The sequence below is a fragment of the Rattus norvegicus genome, chromosome 3 (genome assembly GCF_021556685.1).
Source record: "Rattus norvegicus strain SHRSP/BbbUtx chromosome 3, alternate assembly SHRSP_T2T, whole genome shotgun sequence".
Lineage (NCBI taxonomy): Eukaryota > Metazoa > Chordata > Mammalia > Rodentia > Muridae > Rattus > Rattus norvegicus.
In genome coordinates, this window is record NC_141536.1 from 158,935,027 (window position 1) to 158,962,548 (window position 27,522).

The window sequence follows — 27,522 nt, forward strand, 5'->3', positions numbered from 1 at the left end:
AGCTTCTTAAGCGATGGGATTACAGGTGTAAAATCCTATGCTTGGCTATGAGTTACACTATTAAATATTTAATCCAGAGAATGCCCTATATTGTTTTTAAGGGCTTGTTTTAATTTATTTATATATTCTTTATTTTTTAAATGTGTTGTGTGTGTGTGTGTGTGTGTGTGTGTTTGCTTGCTTGGTTGTATGTGCATCGTGTGTGTGCAGTATCCTCAGAGGACAGAAGAGGGCATCAGGTCCCTTGGAACTGGAGATACAGAACGTTATGAGCCACTTGATATAGGGAGGCACCGGGAACAGAACCCTGGTCCTCTGCAAGAGCAGCAGTACACTGTTAAGCGCTGAGCCATCCCTCCGGCCCCATCTTTATATATCCTCGTGTTCTTTACATAAGCAATCTGTTTGAGTAAGAGGAAAGCTCGCTTCATTACCAATGGAAAAGCAGAGTCATCACCAACAACTGAACCAGACATCAAATGTAGGGCGCGAAGCCAGTAACGGAATTAACTTCTGGGTGGATACTGTTGCCAAAACTTAGAACTGAAGTTTCTTAATTTACTAGAAAGGGAATTATCAGTGGCAAGGAATGTTAGCAAGAAATAGGTCTCATGATGGAATGAGAAGAGCAAATGGAATTTCCCATGAGCCCACCATAGTCCCCACGTCTCACCACAGTGATGCTCACACAGGGGTAGGACACTCCCTACTCTCAAGAGATGGGCAGGCACGTCCTCTCTTCGGGGACGGGAAGTGGCTTACCATTTGTCTGAGAAACGCCATCAGAGGGGTCCTCCGGGGTTTGCTTTCTTCTTTGACTTTCACATCTGTGGGCTCAGTCTGGGTTTCTTTCTCAGTGAGATCCACGGTTTGTAAGGTGGATTCTACTTCCTCAAGCCTTACAGTCTCTACTGGTGGCTCACACACCGCCTAGAGTGTTTTGCCAGGTAATAAGAAAACAAAACAAAACAAAACAACCCCACCACACCCAAATACACCCCCCACCCCCCAAAGCATGTTTTATGAAGGAGTCTTGGTTTGTTCTATCTGCAGAGTAGCTGTGGGCTTGAACCTGTGACTCGTTTCTGTGCAGGCAAATCTTCAAGGGGGCAATATTCAGGATGTAAACAATGAGCTCACAGACATATGATTGTAGATCACCAGACAGACAGATGGACAGACAGACAGGAATGGAGTTGACAGATTCCTTCCCTGTGAAGGTGCAGGCATAGACAGGAGTCTCTTCCACCCTTCCGTTCAGGGTAATTACATCCAGCCCGTGTAGAGGTCTCGTGGTGGTTTGAATGAGAACAGCCTATAGAGGCTTGCAGGTTTCAATGCTTGGCTCCTGGTTGGTGGAACTATTTAAGAGCGATTAGGAAGTGTGGCCTTGTTGGTGGAGGTGTGTTACTGGGGTGGGCTTTGAGGAACCCCATTCCAATTAGCTCTGTCTCCCGCTTGTGGATCAGATGTGAGTTCTTGGCTTCCGCCCGGCCACCATGCTACCTGTCTGCTGCCATGCAGACAGGCATCATGGTGGCCACGGACTAACCCACTAAAACTATCAGCAAGCCCCCGAGTCAACACTTTCTTTTGTAAGTTGCCTTGGTCACAGCAATGCAACAGTGACTAAAGGATCATGAATAATGAGGCAACACGCGTCAAGTTCTTAGGCTTCTAACAGGTACCACAAACACTCAGCTAACCCTACCAGTTCATACTCATGTTAAGATTAAACCTATCAATCCCATGACTGTGTATGACCCAGAGCACCCAATGACATATGGGTCCATTTAGACCACTTTCCATGTCTGCTGTTGTACAATGTACTTCTTACATACGACCTTGGGACAAGGTTACAAAGGTAATGTTATCTCCATTTTACAAATAAGGATTATGAACAATTGGCTAACTTGGCCAAAGTCATACCAGAGGGTGGCAGCCATTTTGAGGAGAATGGGGGGTTTCCTGCTGACCAGTGAAACAGAGCTCTCTATGGCAGCATTCTTGAGAGAGCATTCGAGGCTCTGCCAACCTTTAAGAACTCGGACCCTCTGCCTCCTTTGGCTCCACTGTCCTTGGTCCCCTGGGATTTCATCCTTATGTTTGCTACCTTGTGGCCACAGAAGAACAGTTGCTGTACTGCTGTGGGAGGGTGGGAGAAGGCTCCCAAGTAGGTAAGAACTGACCTTGGCCTCTTGGCCTGGATTTAGAATTATTATTCTGTCTTCGGAACATTTTGAGCCTTTGTATGTAAGAACCTAGAGGGGAAATCCTGAGAGCACAATCTATAGCACGGTCATGAGTTGCTCTGTAAAGTCAGAACATGAGTGGATGCTGACCCAGCGGATGCTTCAGGAGCCCCGCAGCCATGCCTCACACTTAGCACTGCCTCCTCTCTGCTCCCTCCCTCTGATACCAGCAGGAAACAGTTACAGTTGTGGCTCCTCTGGGACAGCGCTCACCCAGTGTGCAGGAAGCCCACTGGTCCTCAGCACCACATAAACTGGATGTGACAGCTGCAATCCCAGCACTCAGGAGGAAGAGGCAGGAGGATCAGAACTAAAGTCCTCCAGACTGCACAGTTTGAGTCTGGCCTGGGATGCTTGAGACCATGTCTTTAGGAAGGGCTAGTGAAGGGGGCATACACTGAACTTTGAGACTTTGTTACCACAGCATAGGCTGACAGAAGCTGTGTCTCCTCCCTCCAGACTGCTAGGAGGCTGAAGCCCCAGTCACAGCCCGGCCAGGCTGAGGCAGACAGGGAACCCAGGTCCAGCCATGTCAGAAACTAATTCTCCTCTCAGCCGTGGTGACAGTGAGGCTGTTTTCTTTCTCATCCAGGCTGGGCGTTTTGTTTTGTTTTTGTTTTTTGTTTATTCATGTGCAGCTTTCAAGTTCTTGCTAAAAAGTAGCAGCTGCTACTAACCAAGGCCAAAAGATTTTTGTTTTACACCTGAGCTTTTCCGTAGCTGCTATAGACGAGACAGATTTTATTTTATTTTAATTATTTATTTCTTTTGGATAGAGACTGTCTAAGTAGCTTTGGCTGTTCCGGAACTCTCTGGACCAGCCTGGCCTTGAACTCACGGAGGGCTGTCTGCTCCTCTGCCTCTCAAGCGCTGGGATTAAGGTAAGCACCACTGAGCTCGACTGCTTCTCAATCCTGTAAATGTTTACTTATCTGTATGCGTCTGTGATGGGGGCATGCCCACGACAGAACATTCTCAGGAGTGGGTTCTCCCCTTCCACCACGTGGGTCTCAGGGATCCAACTCATACTCGCAGGCTTAGCCGCAAGTGCCTTTGCCTGCTGAGCCATCTTGTTGGCCCAGATTTTGTCTCCTATAGGATTAGAATCAAAACTTAGAAGGAGTTCTAAACTTCTGGTGGTCTTTTCATGTCAACGTGACATCACGTTGACGTCACATGCACCTTCTGCTCAGGGTGGGTCACGGTGGGCTGTGCACTGGCTTTCAAAAGGGTGTATATGGGTGCAGAAAAACGAAACAAACCAAAGCAGTCCAACCATGCCGCTCCAGAACTCAGGAGTCAGGCTCTGACCGCCCTGCTGTGGGGGAGCGCTGGACATTGTCACAGTGAATACGCTTGCTTCTCCAGGGACGAAGAAATGAAATGAACTTTGTTTGCACACACTCCTGCGCTCCAACTGGATGCCAAGCCAGCTAGAGAGAGCATCATTTCCCTGGGAATTAGCACAGTAATGGTGGGGCCAGCACTTTCTATGCTATCTGCCATTCACCCGTGCTCTGCTGGGGGTAGCCAGCCTTCCTGCAAAAGGTGTTACCTGTCTTGGCCCACCTGGCAAAGCATCCAGAGTCGATGCATAAAGGGACATGTGGCTGAGTTCTAATGAAATTTGTCAACACTGGCACTTGAATTTATGTGATTTCCACATCCCATGAAATTATTTTTCTTTCATTTTTTCCCGCCAGCCTTTAAAAAATATAGAAGACCACTTTTAACTTGTGGGTCAGATTTTAAAAAAATGGGTGGCAGACTGAATCTGGTATGACAACTGTTGTTTACTGATGCCTAAATGAACATCTCATTTAATTCCTGCTACCACCGCAAACTTGTGTTCAGTCATTATCCCCATTTAACAGATGAGTAAACTGAGGTTCAAGCAGAAAATGTGATGTGGAGATAATGATGCCTAGGCTATAACTGTTTAGGCTCATTCTCTCCACGGGATGGGCAGCTAGATGGTGAATGTGGAGTCTTCAAATCAGAAATGGAAGTTATAGGGCTAAATGGGGAGGGGGAGCAATGTTTAAAACATTCCTTCATTTCATTAAAAATGTCTTGCTTTTCCTCACATCCCCACTAGCTTTTTTACCTCTTGATATTAGGAACAGATCAATTAATCCAGTCCTAGTCCATGTTAAGTGTATGGCACGAGGTGAAATGCACTTGGCTGTTTCAGATCAACTCCAGATTTTAATACCTGAGCTGCAGGGACTATGGGGCTCCTGGAACACACGGATTTCTCCCCCAAAGCTCACAGAACTCAGAATCTCCAAGCCGACTGGTGCTTTTCAGGTTGGTAGGAGAGAAGATTCTGGGTTCTTAGAAAATATTCAGGAAATTCACAAGAACTTTCTGGAATCGTGAGAGACCCGAGCCTTGCTGACTTATTAACTTTGACTCAAGAAATGAATGCAGAAAGGAAAGAGTCAATGAAAGAACAAAAAAATGTATGAAGGGAGGGGAGGAACAATAAATATCAAAACCAACACATTGTCAGGATCTTTCTCCGAGTAAGAATCATAGCACATCTAGGGGAACAATGGGAACTGGCGAGGGGAACGGGAAGGGAGAGGAGGGGAGAGGAGTGTGGGGGTAGCACACTCAGAGTATACTCCATGCTCGTGTGAAAATGTCCTTATGTAATTTAATACCATGTGAAGCACATACACACACACACACATATAACATACATATATGCCAATGAAAACAGAAAGTGCACAAAACGAATCACACAAAGCCATTCCAATGACTACCCCCTATCGTGACTAACTTTCAGGGAAGATATTTGGATTTCCAGCATCCATTTGGCTCCAGTACCTGAAGGCTTGCATGCTGTTCACGGTAAGTGGACATGAGACTCCGGAAAGATCGAGACACATTTTGCTTGGGCAAAGTGATCACGTCCTATTGTATCTTATGAAGCTGTGGAGTCACTTATCCCAGTCATAACAATGTTCAAAGCCTGCACTGCCTTCAGCACTGAGAGCTGCTGTCTTGGGCCGGAAACTACCAACGCCCCCATCGATTAATTGCTCGGGATGACATTTTCAGCTACACATATGTGTGTGAGAGAAAGAGAGAGCTCACACAGTGCCATCCCTTCAGACGTTTTGACTATCTCTAGGACATTAAAGGCCAGAAATATCCGGCGATCAGTCCTTCTGGTGCAAACCCCTGCACTCAGCTTTCTAGCGGAGGCAACAGCCCATATTATCGCTCTATGACATTCTCTCTCATTGCCTGAGGCAATGGCCGGTCCTGAGTACCACCCAAAGTTATCGAGAATCTGGATAACCACGGAAATGAAGGCGAAGGAGAAGTCGATGCAGAATGAAGCAGAAGATGCAACCCCATCCCTCGTGGATGTGCAAAGCCATCACTCTGTGGTAGACTCGTTCAGCCCTAAAGCATGACAAGCTAGAAAAGAGAATTGCTGATTTTGCTCTTGCTTTTTTCCCTCTTATCATTGAGAATCGTAAAAACATCGATCCGGTCTTGGTTGCCCTGGTCCTGGCGCCCCTAATGGTAAAAGGGGATGAAAGAGTCTAACAGAGCATGTGCCAACCAGGCATCTCCGCGCTCAGCACCCAATGGCCCGGCACACCGAAGATGACAGGGGGATGATTTGAGATGGCACCCAGTCACTTACGTTCTCCTCTGCGCCTGTGGAAAGTGAATCCTCCTTAACTGACTAGAAGAAGATAAAAAAACAAAATTCATGATATTATTACCAACACAAGTCAGGCGAAAGCAAGGGCCATCTGGTCTACCAGCCCAGTAGGGCAGTTCTCAGACACTAAACTGCTAATGTGGGCCTTGTTCTAGCAAGAACTCAAAGGAGGCTTCCACAAAGGGGAATAGCATAGCAAGATAGTACTAGTCGTATATTTCAAAAATGCAGCAAACGGAGAAAGAATACGATGTCACAGGTAGGCTAAGTGTGGAACAGGGACGCCACAGAAAGCCAGAGCCACAGAGTTGTGGCTGTGAGAAAGCACATGTTGCTTCACACTTTCTAGTAGCCAATAAAATCTGATTGAACTTGAACAGGACACAGTTGGCCCAGACTGGAGGCCCAGTGTTGACCAAGGACTATGATCAACAATATTAACTATACAATAATATGTAACGATAGTTATTTTTATTGCTGAATACCACGTTTCAGGCTAGTTTTGCACTCCCTCTGTAGTCAAAAGATGACTTTGACCTTCTGATTCTCCTGCCCCCACTTTCCCAGGACTGTGATTTCAAGTGTGTACTGCTCTACTCACTTATGTGGTGCTGGGGGAGCAAATCCAGGGCCCCCTAAATGCTGGGCAAACTTTCTGCCAAGTGAGCTACCTCCCTAGCTCATGAGAAAGAGATAGCCTCTCAAAACACAGCTACAGGTAGGGGAAACATAAACTTCTTAGGGAAATTCTATGAGTGAACGAGAGAAATGTGACTCATTTATGGAGCAAGTAAGCACTCCCACCCCATAAGAGGCTCCCAGTCCTCTCTGACCATAGTCCTTGGTCAACACTGGGCCTCCAGTCTGGGCTGACTGTGTCCTGTTCAAGTTCAACTTGACTGGAACCGTCCATGAAGGGCCAGGCCCTGGGGTTCCACACACACTCTAATTCAGACACTGATTTGTCCTCTGGAGTCTCCTGACATCTGGAGTCCTTCCTCAAATAGAGGGTGCACCCCGATTCTTCCAAAGGTCAATGCTATCTTCTGTCAGTTGGCTATGACCCTGGAGGTCATCTTGATATCTTTCCTTCAGTGGTTCTTAAACTTTGGTGTGTGGGGTGTTAGTGGATATACAGATGGCTTTGAGAACGTTCCAGAAACAAATTACATCGCAAATGACACCAATACGCTCACAGACCTTTTTGTGCCTTCTTGGATTCTGAGTTAAAACCACTTAGGGAAGTGACTTTAGTCCTGCTTAGTAACAGGGAGGGAAGGAGAGAAGGGATACCTCCACTAGTCCCTCAGGCACCTGCCATATCTTATCTGCCTTAAAGCATCCCCAACAATACATATAGGACCACCATTTACAGTGTAAGAAACACACAGAGAAGCCAAGTCACTTCTAAGGTTAAACAGCCAGAGAGTGAGGATGCCGTGCTGAGGGCCAAGACCCTGTCCGGCGACTGGGAACTAGCGGTTTGCCTAGCTAGGATCACCAGCTTGGACTGTTTCTTTCTGCTCATCTTGTTTCATATCGATGACATCCTGGGCAGGGAAGAACACTTATAGAAGCCTCTGATGATGAGGAAATGGTGCTACAGTCAAAAGCTGTTTACAAGGAATGCTGCTTTATTGGCGTGTGAGCTAGTTGGTGTTTGCCAACTTGACACAAACCTACACTTCTGGGAAGAGGGGATTTTAACTGATAACTGGGGGGTGGGCATGTCTGTAGGGTATTGTCTTGTTTAGTGATCAATGTGGGAGGGCCCAGCCTGCCGTGGGTGGAACCACCTCTGGTCAGGGGCCCTGGGTTCTATAAAAAAGCAGGCTGAGCAAGCCAGGGGAGCAAGTCAGTAAGCAGCATCCATCCATGGCTTCTGCATCAGCTCCTACATCCAGATTGAGTTCCAGCCCTGACTTCCCTCGGTGATGGAGAGTGACCTAAAGTAAACTCCTTTGTACCTTGCTTTTGGTCACAGTGATTTATCACACCAATGGAAAAGTAACCAAGACAAAGCCAACCCCTCTCTCTAGGCCAGTGGGAAGCTATTACACACAGGCAAAGACTCAAAGAATACTTATAAAAGTTAGACTTCCTCAAGCGGAACCTACAATGGCTTCCGGGGTTAATATAGTGTTTACATTGTGTCAAGGAAACAACCCCTCTGTTTAAGAGTAGAGCTACAGGGTTTCAAGTCTCATTCTTGCCCTAGCTCTCTGCAGCCAAGGCCTAAAGTTCCTATCTTGTCACTTTCAGAAGACACTGTGGGCTGCACATAGGTGACAGAGAGGGATGGGCGGTGTTCATTCTGAACACCGATGTTCCCTTGATCTTCACTCTGGCTTTAGATTTCCAGATCCTTCTGTATGTTTTGGGGTTTGGGGTGCAGTTCTGTTGGTAGTATGCTTTCTTGGCATGCACAGAGCCTTGGTTTCCATAACCAGCATCACATGAACCTGGCAGGTGGCACATGCCTGTAAAATCCCAGCACTTGGTGGTGGGGGTGGGGGTGGGGAGGATGGAAGGAAAAGATTAGCTACCTAGTGAGTTTGTGACCAACCTGAGACTGCCATGTTACCCTTGTAAAAGTCATGCTACTTTTATTTGTGTGTGTCTTTATGTGTGGTACAGCATGTGTTTGGAGGTCAGAGACCAACTTGCAGAGGTTCTCTGCTTCCATCAAATGGGTCCCAGGGATCGAACTCAGGTCATCAGGCTTGGCAGCAAGCGCCTTCACCCACTGAGTGATCTCATCGCCCCTGACAGTCTTTATTTTGAGAACTAGCCCCACTGATCGTCCTTCGTACTTGAATAATTTTGGCAGCATCTTTGAGTTCAATACTGTCCTGCACTATTTGAATTTATATCCTTTTTTTTTTCTTTACATTGACTGTAGTTTTGCTTAGATCTACCCAGTCGACGTGGTGTCAGCATCTCTGCTGTGTCAACGGCAGCACATACACAAAACAGATAAGCTCCCAACGTCTAACTGGATTTCTTTAAAGAGGCTATGGGCACACGGCTGGCTGTTGTGGTCTTCCCAAACGGACTCCGTCAACCCCATAGCTAAGAATTTCTTGAGATAGCATCTGAGACCACGCTCCGCAGTGCCGTGGACTGATGCTCCCACCAGTATATTTCAAAAGCGTGCTGATTTATGACTTTCTTTGTTCTGTTAAGGTGAAGACATCGTGAAACCATGACTGCTGGGGTGTGGTGTTTCTGAGAACCTGAATCCGTATGTTTATATGGAAAAATGGAAAAGCCTTGTACTGTGCAATGTTAAGGTGTGTGTGTGTGTGTGTGTGTGTGTGTGTGTGTGTGTGTGTGTGTGTTTAGGACTATACCCAAGAACCACCAAATCTTTACTTTGTGTAAGTTCATACGTTTGACAGAAGGTTCCGCCTCCCCACCAGCAGCTACTGAAGATAACGTAAAGATTCCAAAAGGCCGAGAAGCCAAGCCCAGCCACATTTCCATACCCCATGTAAGAGAAAATCAATTCAGAACCCAGGTCCTGAATGCTGTGGCCACAGAACCCACAACAATTTATGATCACCTGCCTTGGCTTCCTAGACCCAGACAGGACAAGAGGGAGTGGGGCATAGGTTTGTTTATATCCATCAGTTTAAGGAGACTGAGGTGGCTCATTTGCATATGCAAGGCAATTAACACCCTGATGAACCATTAATGATTGGGACCACGTCTTGATCAAGACAACTTAGCTATGTATACCTCTTGCCTTCTATGTAACTTAAACCACAGTCAGACCCAGAAGATGGAGTCGGGGGTGGGGGGAAAATCACTGGGCTCTTTTATTTGTTCCTCTTCTAAATGAGGCCCCATTAAATATACCCCCCTTTTACTATTCATGGGTTGAGGATGATTAGCCTAGCTTTTAATAGTCACCAGGACCCAGGCTCTGACTCTAGCAACTCCAATGACAAGGAGTCACTGTTTCAATTGCACGGGCACCGACGTTGGAATGGGGTAGGCAGGCTGTGATATGGGTCTCAGAACCTGAATGGCTCACTCTCTGTAGTCAAGGGGCACACTGACACTCATAGCACGGAGTTCTAGGTCATAGGAACTCGGCCTGCCTTCTTGAGGTCTTTGCTCTCCACTGTTCAGACTGCGTTAATGACCTCAAGGAGCTGGTGAGTTTCATGAGAGTGTTTTTAGGACGTAGTACTCCTTTTACTGATAAACACATACAGGATTGAGTCCAGACTTCACAGGCTTCCCAGGAGGGAGCAGCCACTTGGTGTGGTTTCCATTCTTCCACTGTGTTCAGACAAATGAGAGGCAACCGCAGAGGTCAAAATACACAGAATGTCTACAGAAAAAGATCAAAACTGTGGTAACCAGTCACACGAGCCTGGCAGCCTGTTAGGGACTTCCCTTTCTCCGAAGTCATTTATCGCTTCTAAGTTGTATCTACCCCCTGTGCAAAAGCCTATCTTTCCATGGAGGAGCTGGGAAGTGTCTCTGTTCTTCTCTGAAAGCATGACGTTGCCTGGGTTGAGCTAAGTCTGTGTCACGTGCTTCATCTGTAGTTGCCCCTGGCCGGGTTTCCCAGCGCAGTACACAGGGGCAGATGAGAGCCTTAGGCAACCCTCTGCCCTCTTCTCTGTCCTTAGGAAAAGTCTAAGAAACAGGGAGAACCCGATAACAGTTCTGTGCCTTCCATGGCCAGTGAGCAGATGTGCAAGAGACCGTCGGAGGAAGGGCAGTGACAGTTTGATTATCCAGAATGTTCTGTGAGGGCACTGCCGAGGCAAGAAGGCAAACCAGGCAGAGTGGCTGAGAGAGAGGCTCACTTGGGTGCAAACGAAGATACAGTGTTTTGAAGGTAAGGCATAGGCCGCCCAGACTAAAAACGGAATAAACAAGATGGAGGCCAGACCCCAGAGGCTTCCTGTAGGGAAGCCCCCGTTTAATGCCCCATTCAATCTGAACGTCAGATCGGCAAATAATTTTCTGGCATAAATATGTTCCAAATAGTGCATGGAACCCACCTAAATTTATACTAAAATTACTTCTTTTACACTAATAATTTTAATAACACGTGGGGGTGTCTTTCGGGTTTTCAACCTCTTTGTGATAGGGACTGTCTGGTATGAATCATTCAAACCTGAAAAACAGAATTACCTCAGCTTCCCCCATCAGCCCCTGGCTCTTAATTGCTTAATCTAAAAGGTAGCCCAGTCTGTTAACAACAGTAAACACACTAATTAAAAAAACAAAACAAAACAAAACAAAACCTGGCAGAATCCCATGGAAGACTTGTATGTCGCTGAGAACAAGGAGCTATAAGCCAGTCTAAGTGCTCATGTGGAGAAAGTGGGCAGGAAGTCCCGCCCTAGCCAAGGTATGATTGGCAACTGACAGCTGCTGGGAAGCTGAGGGTAGGTCGGTCTTTATAAGAGTAAGCCCTGGCAAGTTGGCCACCCTCCAAGGGAGGGCCACACATCCAAGAATAAACGTGGCACAAAATAAACTTGTGGGGTGAAGAAGCTTAAAAACAAGACGTACAGCTGGGTAGGTACGGGAGGGGTGGGTTTTGGGGCAGCTGGGGGGGGCGTGGATATGATCAAACGCATTGCACAGAATTCTCAGAGATCTAATAAAAACACCAAACACCGCCTAAAGAGCCACACAGCACGTAATTTATCCGCGTCAGCTCCCTCCACAAGTGCTCTCTTGTTTAAAAGAATGCGTTCAACTCTTAGAGGTTCTTTACGATAGAAGGTGGCCCGTTTCGATCACATGACAGCTGATCTGAGCTCACACATGCCCGATGAACCCTCATCCCAAAAGCCTGGATGTCCCGTCTCATCGCTAGTGTGTCTCTGAGTTTCTAGCCTTTTGCTGGGGTCTTCCCTGCCTCGTGGGCCCAGGAGGGTGGAAAGGTCTGTCAGTGAGACAGCAGCCCAGAGGACCAGGACAGGGACGACATCCTGGAGCTGTATCAGACTTCCTGCAGGGATAAGATTCCACCTGTCACGCATTCAGCACTCCACGGTGCCTTCTTCGATGACTCTGTCACCCATAGAGCACAGAGGGGTCCTGGGTCTTCTGTTCCTGTCCAGTGTGGGACTCTCCACATGAACAGGATGGGCTGTAACCTTCCCCTGTGCTTCTGCCAGCACCAGCCTCAAGCCCAACCTGCCCCCCTCCTTCCTTCCTTCCCTCCTTCCTTCCTTCCTTTTCCTGCCCTTCCTCCCCCCAATCTCTCACTGTGGCCTCAAAACTCATTCCCAGTCTCTCCACCCCTTTGACAACCATAAGTCATTCATCCACTTCTGTTTGGTGTGTGCTTCTTCAAGAATCCAAATTTTCCTCACACCAGGACCATTTTTTTTATATAACGTGTTCCCTTTTCACTGGATTCCTTTCTAAACTCAATGCACCTAGCCTCGCCTTGAGTAATAATCTGCTTTCAACAATGATTTAAGTTTTGTGTGTGTGTGTGTGTGTGTGCGTGTGTGTGTGTGTGTGTGTGTGTGTGGTGTGTGGTGTGTGTGTGTGTGGTGTGTGGTGTGTGGTGTGTGTGTGTGTGGTGTGTGTGTGTATGTGTATGTGTGTATGTGGTGTATGTGGTGTGTGTGGTGTGTGTGTATGTATGTATGTGTGTGGTGTGTGTGGTGTGTGTGTATGTATGTATGTGTGTGGTGTGTGTGGTGTGTGTGTGGTCTGTGTGTATGTGTGTGTGTGGTATGTGTGGTGTGTGTGGTATGTGTGTCTGATGTGTGTGTGGTATGTGTGGTGTGTGTGTGTGTAGTGTGTGTGTGGTGTGTGTGTGTATGTGTGTGTATGTGTATGTGTGTGTATGTGGTGTGTGTGGTGTGTGTGTATGTATGTATGTGTGTGGTGTGTGTGTGGTGTGTGTGTGGTGTGTTTGTGGTCTGTGTGTATGTGTGTGTGTGGTGTGTGTGGTATGTGTGGTGTGTGTGGTGTGTGGTGTGTGTGTCTGGTGTGTGTGTGGTATGTGTGGTGTGTGTGTAGTGTGTGATATGTGTGGTGTATGTATATGTATGTGTATGTGTGTGTGTGGTGTGTGTGGTATGTGTGGTGTGTGTGTAGTGTGTGATATGTGGGGTGTGTGTGTGTGTGTGTGTGTGTGCGCGCGCGCGCGCGCATGGTCACAGAAGCTCAAGATGTCAGGTTCTCTGGAGTTGGAGTTCCAGGCACCTATGAACCTCTCAGTCTGGGTGTCCGAATGGAACCCAGGTCCCCGGCAAGGGCAGTACTCCCTCTGAACCATCGAGTCATCTCTCTAGGCTGCAAACCTATGTCAATTGCAAGTTGCTTTGAATATATGTACAATGTTTGTTTGTTTGTTTTGTTTTGTTTTTGATTTTTGAGACCAGGTCTCTCTATTTTTCAGTCCTGCTGTCCTGGAAGTCACTGTGGGAATCCACCCCAGTGTCTCATTCATCTTTTGGAGAAATTCAAACCAGGTCAGCATTCTGAACATGTGGTACAGTGGGGTTTGCTCTGCGCCAACCCAGCCACCATTTCTGTGCAAGCTGCACCCTCTCCACCTTTGTTGCAGAGCATGAGCCTTGCCCCTGCTATCCACAGGGTGGACAGCCTTATTTTCTAAAATGGAGGTCAAGAATCAGCCCCAAAGGGTGTATCTGGACAGGGAGGGGTGAAGACAGAATGTCCTCTAACCAGGTTGGGTATGTGTTGAGGAAGCCCAGGTTACCGATAGACCATCACAGAGGGACAATATAGCCACCACACACCACAGCCTTCTGTCACTGGTCCGGGTCACTCAAAGAATACAATTGTTACTTGTTCGTCTCTGTTTTTCCCCCACAAGGACCTGCAGCGTACAACACGATCACCCAGGGGTACATTAGGAGTTCTCAATTCAGTGACAAGTTGACTCATGGAGGGGGAGGGAGATAACCTCTGAGAATCAGGAAATAACTCCTGAGCCACCTTGGCCCCAAGGACCCTGCAAACTCCTCACAAAAACTCACCTTCTTCCAAAACAGCTTTCCCAGTGGTAAGGAGGTGGGCCCCGCCTTCTCCTTGCCACCCTCTCTTGCTGTGTCGCTGGTTCCCGCAGATGGCGCCTGGCCTGGCTGACTGCTGCCCTTGGAACTCTTGGCTGTCCCTTGGGTCTCCTGGGGGGTGAGGTCGGCTTTGTCCGACTTGAGATTGGCTGGAGTAGTGGGTGAATTCTCGGCGTCCTGTGCAGTTTGGTTTTCAAAAAGAAAAGTGAAACGCGAAGAATTTCATGCTTTCAAAAGTAAAAGGTTCTTCTCTGTTAATATATGTGTGGGCTGGGGGCCTGCATGATTGATGTTAATTTTTTCCTTTCAAACTTTCTGTTTTATGCAAATTTCCACGGTGAAAGTAGCTGTGTGTTAAAATCTTTTTTTTTTTAATTTACCGGTTATTTTCCTTTTGGGAAGGAAAAAGTGGGGAGACCTGTTAGTAATGGTGCTTATGTAATTAACTCGGGGGGTAGGTTTTGGAGAGAGGAGGTGTGTTATTAGAAACCGAAGTCCTGGACTAGTTCTTGGCTCAGTGGGGGAAAGAAACTTGTTCATAGCCTGATGACCTGAGTTCAAAACCTAGAGTCCACATAGTGGAAGGCGAGAACTTACCCCTGAGGGTTGTTCTCTGACCTGCACATGTCTACTGTGGCTTGCATGTGCCTGTGTACACTATACACACACGCGCACACACACACACACACACACGCACACACGCGCGCACACACACACACACACACACATGCATGCACGCCTGTATATGCACCAATCAATCACTCAGTCAATGTAAAAAGAAAATAAGGAAGGAAATGAGAAAGGGAGGGAGGGGGAGAGAGAGAGAGAGGGAGGGAGAGAGAGAGACAGAGAGAGAGAGAGAGAGAGAGAGGAGAGAGAGAGTATTCTTGCCAAGGCTCTTGTCTCCAAATAGCTTTGACCAGACTTCCATCCACAGACCTGTTCTGACTCTCCACACAATCATGCACGCCAGCTCGTGTTTTTTGTGTAAACGCTGTTACCGTAACCAAGCCAACATGAAAGCTAAGCGAGGGTGGTGATACTATGTTGGCCATGGGAGTTCTGATTTTTTTTTTCCCATGCCCCACTTTATAGACCCAGGCCATGGAGAAGGCAGAAAGGAGTCTGAACGCCGGTGAAGATCCACAGACCACACTCCTATTCTTGGATCCCCCTTCACAGCCCACACACAGCCTCTTCAGGAGGCAACCGTTGGTTCTGCTCCTTCCCCCTCTTCCTTCCCTGTCATCCAAGCCCTCAGCTTCCCTCCTCCCCCCTCAGCTGTGCCGAAGCCCGGTTGAAGGTATCTCACATTTCTTTTCTTTTCTCTTTTCTTTCTCCTCCATTTTTCTTCTCTCTCCCCATTCCCCAAAGGGCTTCATGTAGCCCAGGATGGCCTCAGTTCCTTATACAACCAAGGCTGACCTTGAACTTCTGACCCTCCTGCCTTTACCACACCATCTCAAGTCTGAGAGCACAGCTCTGCACCAATACATCTGTTTTAATATAACCCCACCCCAGTATATTACTGTTAATTCCCAGTCTCTGCTTCTCCTGAATCACTGGGTAAGGACTCATAAAGTCCAAATATGTCTGGACATGAGTGAATATTGACATTCAAGTTTTAGCACCGGATTCTTTTGAGCTGACTTCATTACAGAAAGCATATTTAAATTCCCCGACAATTTCTGACTAAAAGAAAAATATCCGACAATAAAAATGGGATTCAGACAAATTCAGGAAAATTTGAAATAGTTTTTGGTTCTCGATTCTTTTCATTTGCTCTTTGGCCATTGCTAGAAGGCCTTTTCATGTAGCTCTGCTTGGGCCAGAAGCAGTTATCCTCCTGCCCCAGCCTTCAGAGTGCTGGGATGACATACAGATGTGTCACTATAGTGACACCATGACACTAGAGATGACTGGAATCCTAAAAGCCACCTTTCTAATGTTTACATTCATAGCTGGTGCCTGTGATCTTAACTAAACAGAGGGTTGGAGAAAGAGGGAGAGAGAGAGAGGACCAGATCCTGCCATGACTAGTTTCCATCCAGCCCTTGATTCCTGGGACAGAGCCCAGCAAAGCTTCTCTTGGTTTGCCTTCCCTGCCAGCCCACCTTCACACACACACACACACACACACACACACACACACACACACACACACACACAGTGTTCTGCTGACATTTGATAATCTACTCTCCTTTCTCTGGATTCTGTAGGGGACATTAAGATTCCAGACTGACTCAGAGGCAGGCTGCTCTAGAAGGTTATCAGACTGCAATTAAAAATGACAATATAGGGGGTTGGGGATTTAGCTCAGTGGTAAAGGCCCTGGGTTCGGTCCCCAGCTCCGAAAAAAAATGACAATATAGGAAAGATAGTGCAGTGGTTAGGAGAGCAACCTGCTCTTGCAAAAGATCTAAGTTTGGATCCCATATCCACACAGGTCGGCGCAGAACCACCTGTAATTCCAGATCCCGGGGACCTGATGCCCTCTACTGGCCTCCTTGAGCACCTGCACTCTCATGTGACTGACAGATACATACACAATTTAAAACGAGGAATCCCCCATTAAATTTGAGTTTCAAACCAGAAAATAAAACTTCTCTAGTATAAGTCTACCCTAAACATTGCATGGAATATACTAAAATTTATGCTAAAATTATTTCTTTTTATTAATAATTGTGTCTCTGTATAAACAATGAATTTCAACATAGAATCGTTTCTTGTGCATCTGAAGTCTGAATTTCACTGTGTGTGTTTCTATTTTACTCGGCGACTCTACACCTGGGACTCTTAACAGCTCTGGGGACAATCTTCTTAATAAGTGATCCCCTTGGCTTTATTTCTGGATGTGGGACACATAGTAAGGGCTCAGGAAGGTACAGACATCAAAACAAGAACCTCAAACAGTTGGCAAGTGGAAAACGAAGAGGCTTGGGAGCTGGCTTCTCATAACAAGTGCAGCTGCCTCACTGAGCAGTGGGGCATTGGTCAATGCCTGGCCTCCATATGTGTGTTCTGTCACTGAACATTGGAAACACTTGGGGCTAAGTTGGATTCTGAAGCATCTTATGTCCTAACCCCAAGAGACAAAGGTTCAGGGTTAGGAAGGGAAAGCAATGTTCTTGCTTCTTCCAACAGGAACATGGGTGAGGGCTGGAGGGCAGGAGTAGATCCCTCACCTTGCATGGAGTACCCCAGCTCTGCCCCCAGAACTTACTGTATTTATTAGTTCTAGCCTTCCTTGTTCACAAATGATGAGTCTTAGTAAGGGTTTCTATTGATACAATGAAAGGCCATGTGCAAAAAGCCAGCTGGGGAGGAAAGGGTTAATTTGGCTTACACTTCCATATAGGTGTTCATCATTGGAGGAAGTCAGGCGGGGACTCAAACAGGATAGGAACCTGGAGGCAGGAGCCGATGCAGAGGCCGTGGAGGGGTGCTGCTTACTGGCTTGCTCCTCATGGCTTGCTCAGAGAGCCTAGGGCCCACTATCTACAATGACTTGGCCCTCCCACATCAATCACTAGTTAGGAAAATGCCCTACAGCCTGATGTTAGGGAGGCATTTCCTCAGTTGAGTTTCCTTCCTGTCAGGTAACTCTGGTTCGTGTGTCAAGTGGACATAAGACCGGCCAGCACAATACATTTTAAAATTTATGTGTGTATGCCTTTGTGTGTGTGTGTGTGTGTGTGTGTGTGTGTGTGTGTGTGCAGGTATGCGTATGTGCCCATGTGAGGGGTGCACACGGAAGACAGGAAAGCATCAGATCCCCTGGAGCTGGAGTTGCCGGCAGTTATAAATTGCCGGATGTGGGTGCCCGTAGCCAAAAAGCTTTCAAAGAGCAGCAAGGATTCTTGACTGTTGCCTCTTCTCTCCAGCCTCCCAATCTTAATTTTAACTAAGAAAATCTACGTATTTATGCATTTGCTTTTAAGAAAGGGTCTTATTGTCGCTATGGCTCCTTGATACCAGCTCAGGCTGGCCTCAGGTTTGTTACGTGGCCAAGGAAGCTCAAGTGTTGGGGGTTGGGAGCATGCATGACCAGAATGAGCTTAACTTCAAATTGTTTGGATTCCCCCTTCTGTCAGAGAGGACAGCCTCATGGGGAGCCTGGGTGTTTTTTTCCTAAGGACAACAGAATCATCAAAAGAGAAGAAAGAAACAGCCCTTGACACAGAGGTAAAAGCCAGTGACGAATCTTTGCATAAAGGAGAAGGGGGACACTTGGGATCGCTCCCCTATTTTAATTTGCATCTGAATGGGAAATCAAGTGTCAATCAAGGTATAGCCCTGACAACCCTGAGGCTTGTGTGTCTGGGTTACAGAATCCCAGAAGACGGAACCCCCTGCAATGTTTTAAGCGTCTGGATCCCATCTTCATCCCAAAGGAGCCACTGCTATTGGGGAAGCAGTAGAAATGGTGGACCGTGGGTGGGGTGGTCATGGTGGGAAGATGTTACAGATATGCAGCTTGGTGACACTCGAAATGCACGCATGTGATGATGCAGGGCAGATGTGGGGTAGAGAGCATGACACGCGTGTAGAGAGACGCCTCAAATACCCAAGGTCTCCCCTCCACATGTAACCCCCACGCTAGGCCAGATTCCTTTGGGTAAAAGGTCTGTGATGTTTCTCATCGGCTGCCATTACTCTGTGCTCTATGTACCCAGGTGGCCGTACCGTTATTATTTACACGTTTATTTATCTTTTATTTAAGACAGGGGCTCTGTAAGCATTTGGGGTGATGCTCCTGTCTCTGTTTGCTAAGTTCTGGGATTAGAGGCATGCACTACTATGTCCAGAAGCCTGCACTACTTTAAAAAAAATTTATTGACTTTTTAAAATTTTACGTGTGTGTGTGTGTGTGTGTGTGTGTGTGTAGTGTGTGCAAGCACACGTGCACACTTGAGTCCAGAGCCCTCAAAGGTCAGAAGAAGATGTTGGATGCCCTGGGGCTGCAGCTTCAGATAGCTGTGACCTGTAGGTACTGGGAACTGAACTCACATCCTCTGAAAGAGCAGCAAGTGCCCCTAACCACTGAGCTTCTCTCTAGACCCCCCAGGACCACGTTTTAGTGTTCCTCTCTTTCTTACGGCAATATCTGTCTTCATCTCCTTACAGAGCAAAATAAGCCTTTGAGGAAATTGAAGGTGGCCTTGTGTTATTTGCATATGCAAATGTAGATTCTGGAAAATCCCATTTGCATACACAGTCCTGGGACTTTACAAAATGGAGCAGGGAACTTTTTTTTTTTTTTTAAAGCAGGCTCACTAACTTTGGTGGACAGTGGTTAATATTTTAAGAAGAAATTCTAAGCATTTGACCCCAACTCCGAGTTCCTTTGCATCAGTGGTTTTAGACGCTTACTGTGTCTTCCCTTCTGTAGGAAGAGCTTGTCCCCAAAGCTGAGCTAATGTCAATCGATAGCATTGGCTCTGCCTCCATTCGCCGCTTTCCTCCGCTTGGCAGCTATGTGGGCTCAGTATGAACTCAGTCAACAGAGGGAGCAGGTGTGGCGGACGACAGAAAGGTAGTATTGTTATCGTGAGGTCAGAAGAGAGTTTCCCAAAGAGTGGGTGGCATAGCACAACTTTACAACCCGGATGCGAAGCAAAACTCAAATAGCGTTCTGTCCCTTTTCTGGCTTTCCAGTCATTTAATGATATTCTGCAGAAAAGTCTGCTGGTGGGATGGCTCTAATAGTCTCCTCCGGCCAGTGCCTTCCTAATCAAAGCCCGGAGGACACTGGATTCAAAGCTCAACAGAGATGAGCTAAAGTGTTACTTTTAATTAACCACATTAATGCTCATTTTCCTGTTAGGAAAAATGATTCTGGCTTTGCTCATATAATGGAAAATGAAGCTTTAATTTTTAAAGGGACACATAAATAGGACTAGTCAATTTTAGTATAAAAATACCAAGTGATTAACAATGTGTTTAAGTAAAGTTGTTGAAGGCATGCCAGCGACTGACATCTGGGAAACACGGATGAGAATTTCAGAACCCTGGTCCACACTTGGAAGGAGCCAGTTTTTTGTTTATAGCTATGGGGGCTTAGACGCCCAAATTTCAGGCCTCAGCCTCTTCAAGTCCCTCTCACTGATCCCACCCAAGGCTTGGGATCTCCTGACGAGGAGCTGGTAGACACTGGATCCTAGGCGTCAGAGTGAAGAACAGGGTCCTTTTTCCTCACGGTTTGAGGAGATACAGACCTTGTGCCTAAAGAATTTTCTAAAGGAGAGTCCTAGCCTGGGGCTGTCCAGGCGTTTCTTCTTGCTTTTAGCCTGCGTCTCCGACATCTTCTGGCCAGCGTGTCCATCGCAGACACTGTCTGCCTTGGTTGCCTTCTGGACAACATCAGGCACAGCTAAGAGATTTGCTTTTAAACAAACCCACGTGTCTCTTCTGTTTCAAAGTATATTCAGACACTCTGACAATTAGTTACTGGTGTGTCACTCACATCCCCCAACCGCAAAGCATCATGGGAGTACTCATCGCCTAACCACAAGCAAAGCATCATGGGAACACTCATCGCCTAATCACAAGCAAAGCATCATGGGAATACTTACCTTTTTAAAATTCTCAAAAACAACTCGCCAAACAGTATATTCAGAGTCAATCTCAGGCACACATTTTTTTTTTTTTTAAAAAACAGGGTTGCTTATATAAATGATTCAAATCAACACATCTCGGAACCCCGCCCTCCAATCCAAAACAACCCCCTTACCCCTATTTACTCAAGGCAGTAACATTTTAAGCTGTGATCACGTGACTTAAAACATCAAAGGAAACATAACCGCAACCAAAAAGATAACACTGCAATCCTGGCTGACAGCTTTAAATATGTAAATGACATTGTCACCTGTGAAAGAAAAAAAAAAAAAACCCACTGGCTGACAAGTGATCTTTTGTGTTTTGATTTTGCTTCCTTAACTAAATGTGGTGGTAACCAAATGACTTTCATCCCCAAACCAATTTTCTTCATGAAAATAATATCACCCACAAACATTTTGAGTGACTTCTACAAGGGCAGATTTTCCTGGGCAATGGAAGTTGCTGGTGTGAACCAATTCATTGAGCTGAAATGGGAGGGGATGGGAAGGCAGCTGCAGTCATAATAAACTGTTGGCTCAAGTTATAAATGCTGTGAGGTTATTTTTTTAGGTGGTTGGAGAGATGGCTCAGCAGTTAAGAGCACCAGCTGCTCTTCCAGAGGTCCCAGGTTCAGTTCCCAGCACCTACTTGGTGGCCCACAACCTCCTACGACTCCTGTTCCAGGGGATCAGATGGCCTCTTCTGATCTCCATGGGCACTGCATGTATGTGGTACATTTACACACATGTAGCCAAAACACCCCTACACATAAAATAAATATATAAAAAATAAGGAAATAAAATTATATATCAAAATGACTCAGGGTTGAGTAGGACAGAGATGGAGATTTTTCAAAAGCACTTTGGGAATTTTAGAAGAAAAAGGTTCCCCAAAGACAAATACAGAGGAGAGGCTGGCTCCTCGGTATCACAACCTGTACTCATGACCCTCCTCTACAATCCAGCTCCCAGTAGGGACTTCTCAGCCTATTGGGACAATGAGATTTTGTCACCAAAGTGTGCTCTGTGGGGACCACATCTGCACTGTGGATGGGTCTTGGCCCGTGGACCAGCTGAACAGAAAGAGTGCATTGGGTCACTTGGGGAGCCACCCAACCACCCACATCCCCAGCTGACAGCCCAGGGTGCTGAGTATGGAGCTCCAAGAACCGAAAAACACAGAGACAAAAGAGAAACATTGTGACCCAACCATTCACTGGATTTGACCTTAGCTGCCTCCAGGCAAATGAGTACTTCTAAGGAATCTGTTTTTCAATGGGAGAAGACAATTCTAGAAGAATCAATCGATCCACTCAGTGATTTGGATGTAAGGCTATGTTTGAACAGAACACTACAATTTGCAAGGCTTTGTGGCGCCTTCCCTGCACCCTGCATCTGGTGGACAGAATCTTGATTGGGCCAGTTTTTACAGATGTGGAGACTTGAGTTGGGGTAAGTTAGGATCACACGGCCACCATGTTGAATGTGAGCTCAAATGCAAGCTTTTCAGGGTAAAATAAAGGGTGTTCCCTCCACCCCTGCCATAGCTTAACTCAATAGGTGGGGGCTGGCTAAGCCATTTACTGTATCCCTGTCCCCACCAAAGCACTTCTACTGGACACATATCTCTCTCCAGCTTCATCTGCCTGCCGGTTTCCATGAAATTTAAACCATATTTTCTATTACAGACCACCAGCCCTGCCACATGGAAGGAAAAGCATCCGTAAGATGGTTATTTCATCCCAAGTTTACGGAGAGAGGAACGGTCCACACTTGAGCCCTGTAAACCTCCAGGCTCAGCGGAGCCCTGATTCCACCTGGCCTTTCACAGCACACATCCAGTGGCAACTATTCTAGTCCAACATTGTCCTTCAATAGAGACCTACTATTTATGTGAAAATGGAGAACACGTGAACAGCCTCAGATGTAGAACTTCTGCCTACCACTTCGGGGAAAGTCTTAAAACAAACCAAAACAAACAAGCAAAAAACGAAAACAAAAAAATCAAAACAAAACGATATTTCCTCATTTTCTTTTCTAAGCACAATGGGAAAAAAGAGACAATGATGGTATAGTTAGTAGTAATTTGTATCTATTGTATATTTAACGGTTGGGTTAACAGTTATCTATTAACGGTTGGGTATTGTGACATTCTTCAGCCAGAATATCACCTTTCAACCACCTCACTAACTTTTCCCCTCTTCAAGACAGGGTTTCACTGTGTAGCCCTGGCTTTCCTGGAACTCACTATGTAGACCAGGCTGGACTCAAACTCATAGAGGTCCACCTGCCTCTGCCTCCCAAGTGCTGGGATTAAAGGCAGGTGCCACTATGCCCAGCTAAAATTTTTATTAAAATACCATTAACCGGGGCAGGGTAGCTAAGTGGGTAGAGGGCTTGCCTTCTAGGCAAGAGACTCTGGATCCGATCCCCCCAACACTACAGAAACTAAGCAAACAAAACCACTGTCACAACCTAGGACACCTTAAGGACAATCCATCAGTGCTATTGATTTTCTAAGTAGATTCATGTGCATATATAACACATACATGTGCATATATTAACACATATATGTGTATATATTAACACATATATGCACACATTAACATATACATGTGCATATATATTAACATATACATGTGCATATATATTAACATATACATGTGCATATATATTAACATATACATGTGCATATATATTAACATATACATGTGCATGTATAACACGTGTGCATAGATTAACACCTACATGTGCATATATTAACACCTACATGTGCATATATTAACACCTACATGTGCATATATTAACACATGCTATTCATATGTATCTCGTCTGACACATGCTCACAGACAAATGCAAACCCAATTCTCTGCATCAACCCTGACACATATATACTTCAGTGTGCCTACCATGTCTTCTGGGTCCTTCTTTGTTTCAGTTTTGTTAGGCGAAACCTGAAAAGTTTGAGAAATGTAGATGTCAAAAAAAGATGTCTCTTGAGGGTGACTTTTAGTTTGTGCTCTTCAGGGTGGTCTAGTTTACCACACTGAAAGGTGGGAACTAAAACGCACTTTCAGCCGAGTAGAGACCTGAGCATCTCACATCAACATTTTATTCTATAATGTATTAGATCTTAGGTATCCACCAAGATTTGACCGCATTCAGAGTCGCCTCCCAGAGGACCACCCGTGTTCTGTTAGTCCAAGCACAGTGCCTGTGCCACATCCCGACATTTCCCCCATTTTCCCTTTTGAAGTCAGGGTGATATTGCATACGACGCAAACAGATACCAGTTACTGATGGATCCCAACACGGCTCGTATCCCACAGTTAAGACCCCCTGCTCCCATGCTCTCGTCATGGCTTCCCACTCTAAACCTTTGTCACTGAGAGCAAGATGAATGCAGCTCCTTGAAGGAAGTTTGTCTCATGGCCCCGGCAATAATCTTGGTACCCACAACATTCAAGTAAGCTTGACTCTTGGAATTAGACACAGAGACAATGGAGTTGACGAAGAAGGACAGCGATCCCTACTTACTAGTGTCTTGAAGAAGCTCATGATGGAATTACTATTCTCTGTGGCGTCTACCACCTGGGGGTCCTCCTTCGTGGTCCCCAGCACCTCTGGATCCGCAGGGACAGAATAACTCAGAGTGTCAACTTCTTGCTTTCTCTCCTCGCTGTCCACTATGTCCTGGGAACAAAACAGACTTTTCACAGTTGCAACTCCTTGGACGTGGACTCTCAAGAGTCTTCCTTTCACAACACACCCCTCTCTTCCTTATCCCCTAATTCCAGCCATAGCTCTTCTGCCCACGGCCATGCAGGACAATCGGGAATTTATGAGAGTCCTTCTCTCTCCTCCCTCCCCCTCTCGCTAGCACATGCATCACAGTTGGTAGGAGGGACATTGTTTGGGGCCAGAGGGTAACAAACTGAACAGCGCATATCACATCCAAAACAAAACCCCTTTTTTCTCAAGTCTACAAGGAGGGTGTCAGAGAAGCCGAGGTTTTCCACATTCACAGTCTTCGTGTCTGATGATCTGTGTGATTTCCCCACAATCTCCGTACAGTCAAATCATGTCGACAACCGTAACAATAACAGTAACAATAAGAAGTCATATCCCAGTAACTGCTCAGCTTTGGGGGTGTGGAGTTTGTTGGTTCCTGGGAAGTGGTTGGGAAGTGTTCCTTCCTGGTTCCATTTTCACAATGACCAGGAGCCAAGACTGTCACCACTCTACACCATGATGGCCATGACTCTCGGCTGGTTTACTAGTTCCCCAGTAACCTCCACCTCCCTCCCGTGACTCCCATGACTTTGGAGTCAGTCCCAACTCTGTGTTAGGCCTGCTGGGCCTCTCTCTGATTCCTCTTTCTCTGTTCTTTCTGGTCTGTTGTCTTAGAGTTTCTCAAACATACCACACTACAAATCATTTCCCATTTCTGGAATCTTCTGCCCCTCTGGGTGCCTGGAGGTGTTCACATTCATTCTTTACACCTTCTTTTAGGGTGTTTAACAAATTAGGTGTGTAAAAACCTTGGATTCAAAATTTATCCAGTCTACAGGAAATTCAGGGAAGGGGGCTGGAGCAGAGACTGAGGGACTAGCCAAGCAATAACCGGCCCACCTAGAGACCCATCCCGTGGGCAAGCATTAATCCCGTACACTAGTAATGCTACTCTGTTATGCTTGCAGACAGGAGTCTAGCATGGCTGTCCTCTGAGAAGCATGTAGCTGACACAGATAGATGCAGAGACCCACAGCAAAACAGTGGATGGAGCTCAGGGAGTCTTAAGGAAGAGATGGGAGAGGGATTGAGGGGGCCCGAAGGGGATAGGAAATCCATAGGAAGACCAACAATGTCAACTAATCTGGACCCTTGGTGCTCTCAGAGACCAAACCACCAACCAAAGAGCATACAGGAGCTGGACCTAAGCCCCCCAATCCACAAGCACATATGTAGTAGATGGGCAGCTCAGTCCTCATGTGGGTCCCCCAATGACTGGAGCGAGGGCTGTCTCTAAAGCTGTTGCCTATCTGTGGAATAAGTTTCTCTAACTGGGCTGCCTTGTCTGGCCTCAGTGGGAGAGGATGTGCCTAGCCCCCACAGAGACTCGATATGCCAGGGTGGGGGATATCAGGGGTCTCCACGCAGAGGAGAAGGGAATGAGGATGGGGAAGGGATTGTGGGAGGAAATGACCTAGAAGGGGGGCAGCAAGAGGGATATAAAGTGAATAAAAAAATTAGGTGTGTGTGCATGTGTGTGCATGTATGTGTGTGTGCATGTATGTGCATGCATGTTTGTGAGTATGCATGTGTGTATGTCCATGTGTGTGTGCATGTTCAAGTGTGTGTGTGCATGCATGTTTGTGAGTGTGCATGTGTGTATGTCTGTCTGTGTGTATGTGCATGCATGTGTGTGAGCATGCATGTGCGTGCATGTACATTTGTGTGTTTATATGCATATGTGTGCATGCATGTTTGTGAGTAATTATGTGTGCATGTTCACGTGTGTGTATGTATATGTGCATGCATGTTTGTGAGTATGCACGTGTGTGCATATTCGTGTGTGTGCATGTGTGTGTACATGTGTGTGTGCATGTGTGTGTACATGTGTGTGTGTGCGTGTGTGTGTGTGTATGTATGAATATGTGAAATTGCCCATGGAGGGCAGAAGAGGGTGTCAGATTACCTGGAGATGGGTTCCGAGCAGTTGGGAACTGTTTGATGTTGACTGCTGGGAGCCCAGCTGGGGTCTGCTCCAAGAGAGTGTGAACTGTTAAGGGCTTAGCCCTCTCTCCAAACCCCACCCTCCCAGTCTTAAGTGTTACCTCTTCCAAGTCTTAAGAGTTACCTCAGAAAAAAGAGTTACCTCAAACTGCCAGTGAGGGAGTTTGCCCATCCCTCAAACTCCAGCAAAGCAGCTCTCTTCCCACATTTCTGTTCTTTCTACTTTCAATGCCCCAGTGTCTTCACTAACTTAATCTATCTCAGCCTCCATCCTCACCCCTGACACACACACACACACACACACACACACACACACACACACACACACACGACCAGCATCTCCACAAGGACATAAAGGCTTCATATGGAGGCTGGAGGGAGGGTCAGCATCAAGGATCCTCACTGATCTTGCCGGGACCCTTGTTCAGTTTCCAGCTCACACATGGGTACTCGCATGCATGTAGCATGCATAAACTCACACAGCATCATATATGTGCATATAAACAAATTTAAAAAATCATTTTTGGAAATGTTTTATGAACAAGACGAGGATGTCTGTCTGAACTTGCTCTTCTTGCATAACAAGACGTGGCACCCCCATGACCAAGCACACGTCACTCTGTGCTGCCTGTGGGATTTATTATGTTTTTCGTATGCATTTGTTGTCTGGTATCCTTAATTATGGTGCTCGTGGTTGTACACTTTGGATGTTATAAGCACCTCACAGTTTTCCTTGTGAGCGTGAGTGTGCAGGTAGAGGTCAAAGGTCAACGTTCAGAGCTGGTTCTCACCGTCCACCCAGTTTCTGAGGCAGAGTCTCTCTTGTTTCTGAGGCTGCGTACCCCAGGCTAGCCGGCCCATGGATGTCTGAGCAATTCTCTTGTCCTCGCCTCTCACTTCCCACAGGAGCGTGAGACTGTAGACACACGCTGGGAAATTCAGCTTTTACACGGATCTGGGAATCGAGCTCAGGTGGTGTAAAGCACTTTTACCCTCTGAGCCGTCTCCTTTGCCCACACTTTTATTTTTAAGCCCCCATTGCTCCACTTCCTTTTGCAAATTACCAGAGTGAAATTGTGAAATTTACAGGTTAAAAGTTAAGCAAACTTTATAAACTGATATTTGCTGGACAGTGTAAGGTCACTGCAGGCTTCCTGCAGTTCTGATCCTGCAGGCCCTCTGTGCATCTGCCTGGAGAGTTGGTAGAGCAG

General features: G+C 46.5%; 1 protein-coding gene across 12 annotated transcripts in view; it reads right to left on the bottom strand.

Annotated features, from left to right (window-relative positions):
• The window catches only part of Bcas1 (brain enriched myelin associated protein 1), an 83,080-nt gene that overhangs the window by 17,918 nt on the left and 37,640 nt on the right, over nt 1-27,522 (bottom strand). For 2 of the 12 annotated variants that reach the window (XM_087648536.1, XM_087648523.1), the window contains exons 5-8: nt 24,113-24,268; nt 23,485-23,529; nt 13,941-14,153; nt 5,920-5,961 (exon numbers count right to left, since the gene is read on the bottom strand). In XM_087648536.1, the coding sequence (XP_087504662.1) occupies nt 5,920-5,961; nt 13,941-14,153; nt 23,485-23,529; nt 24,113-24,268 (456 nt within the window). 12 annotated transcript variants of the gene reach the window in all.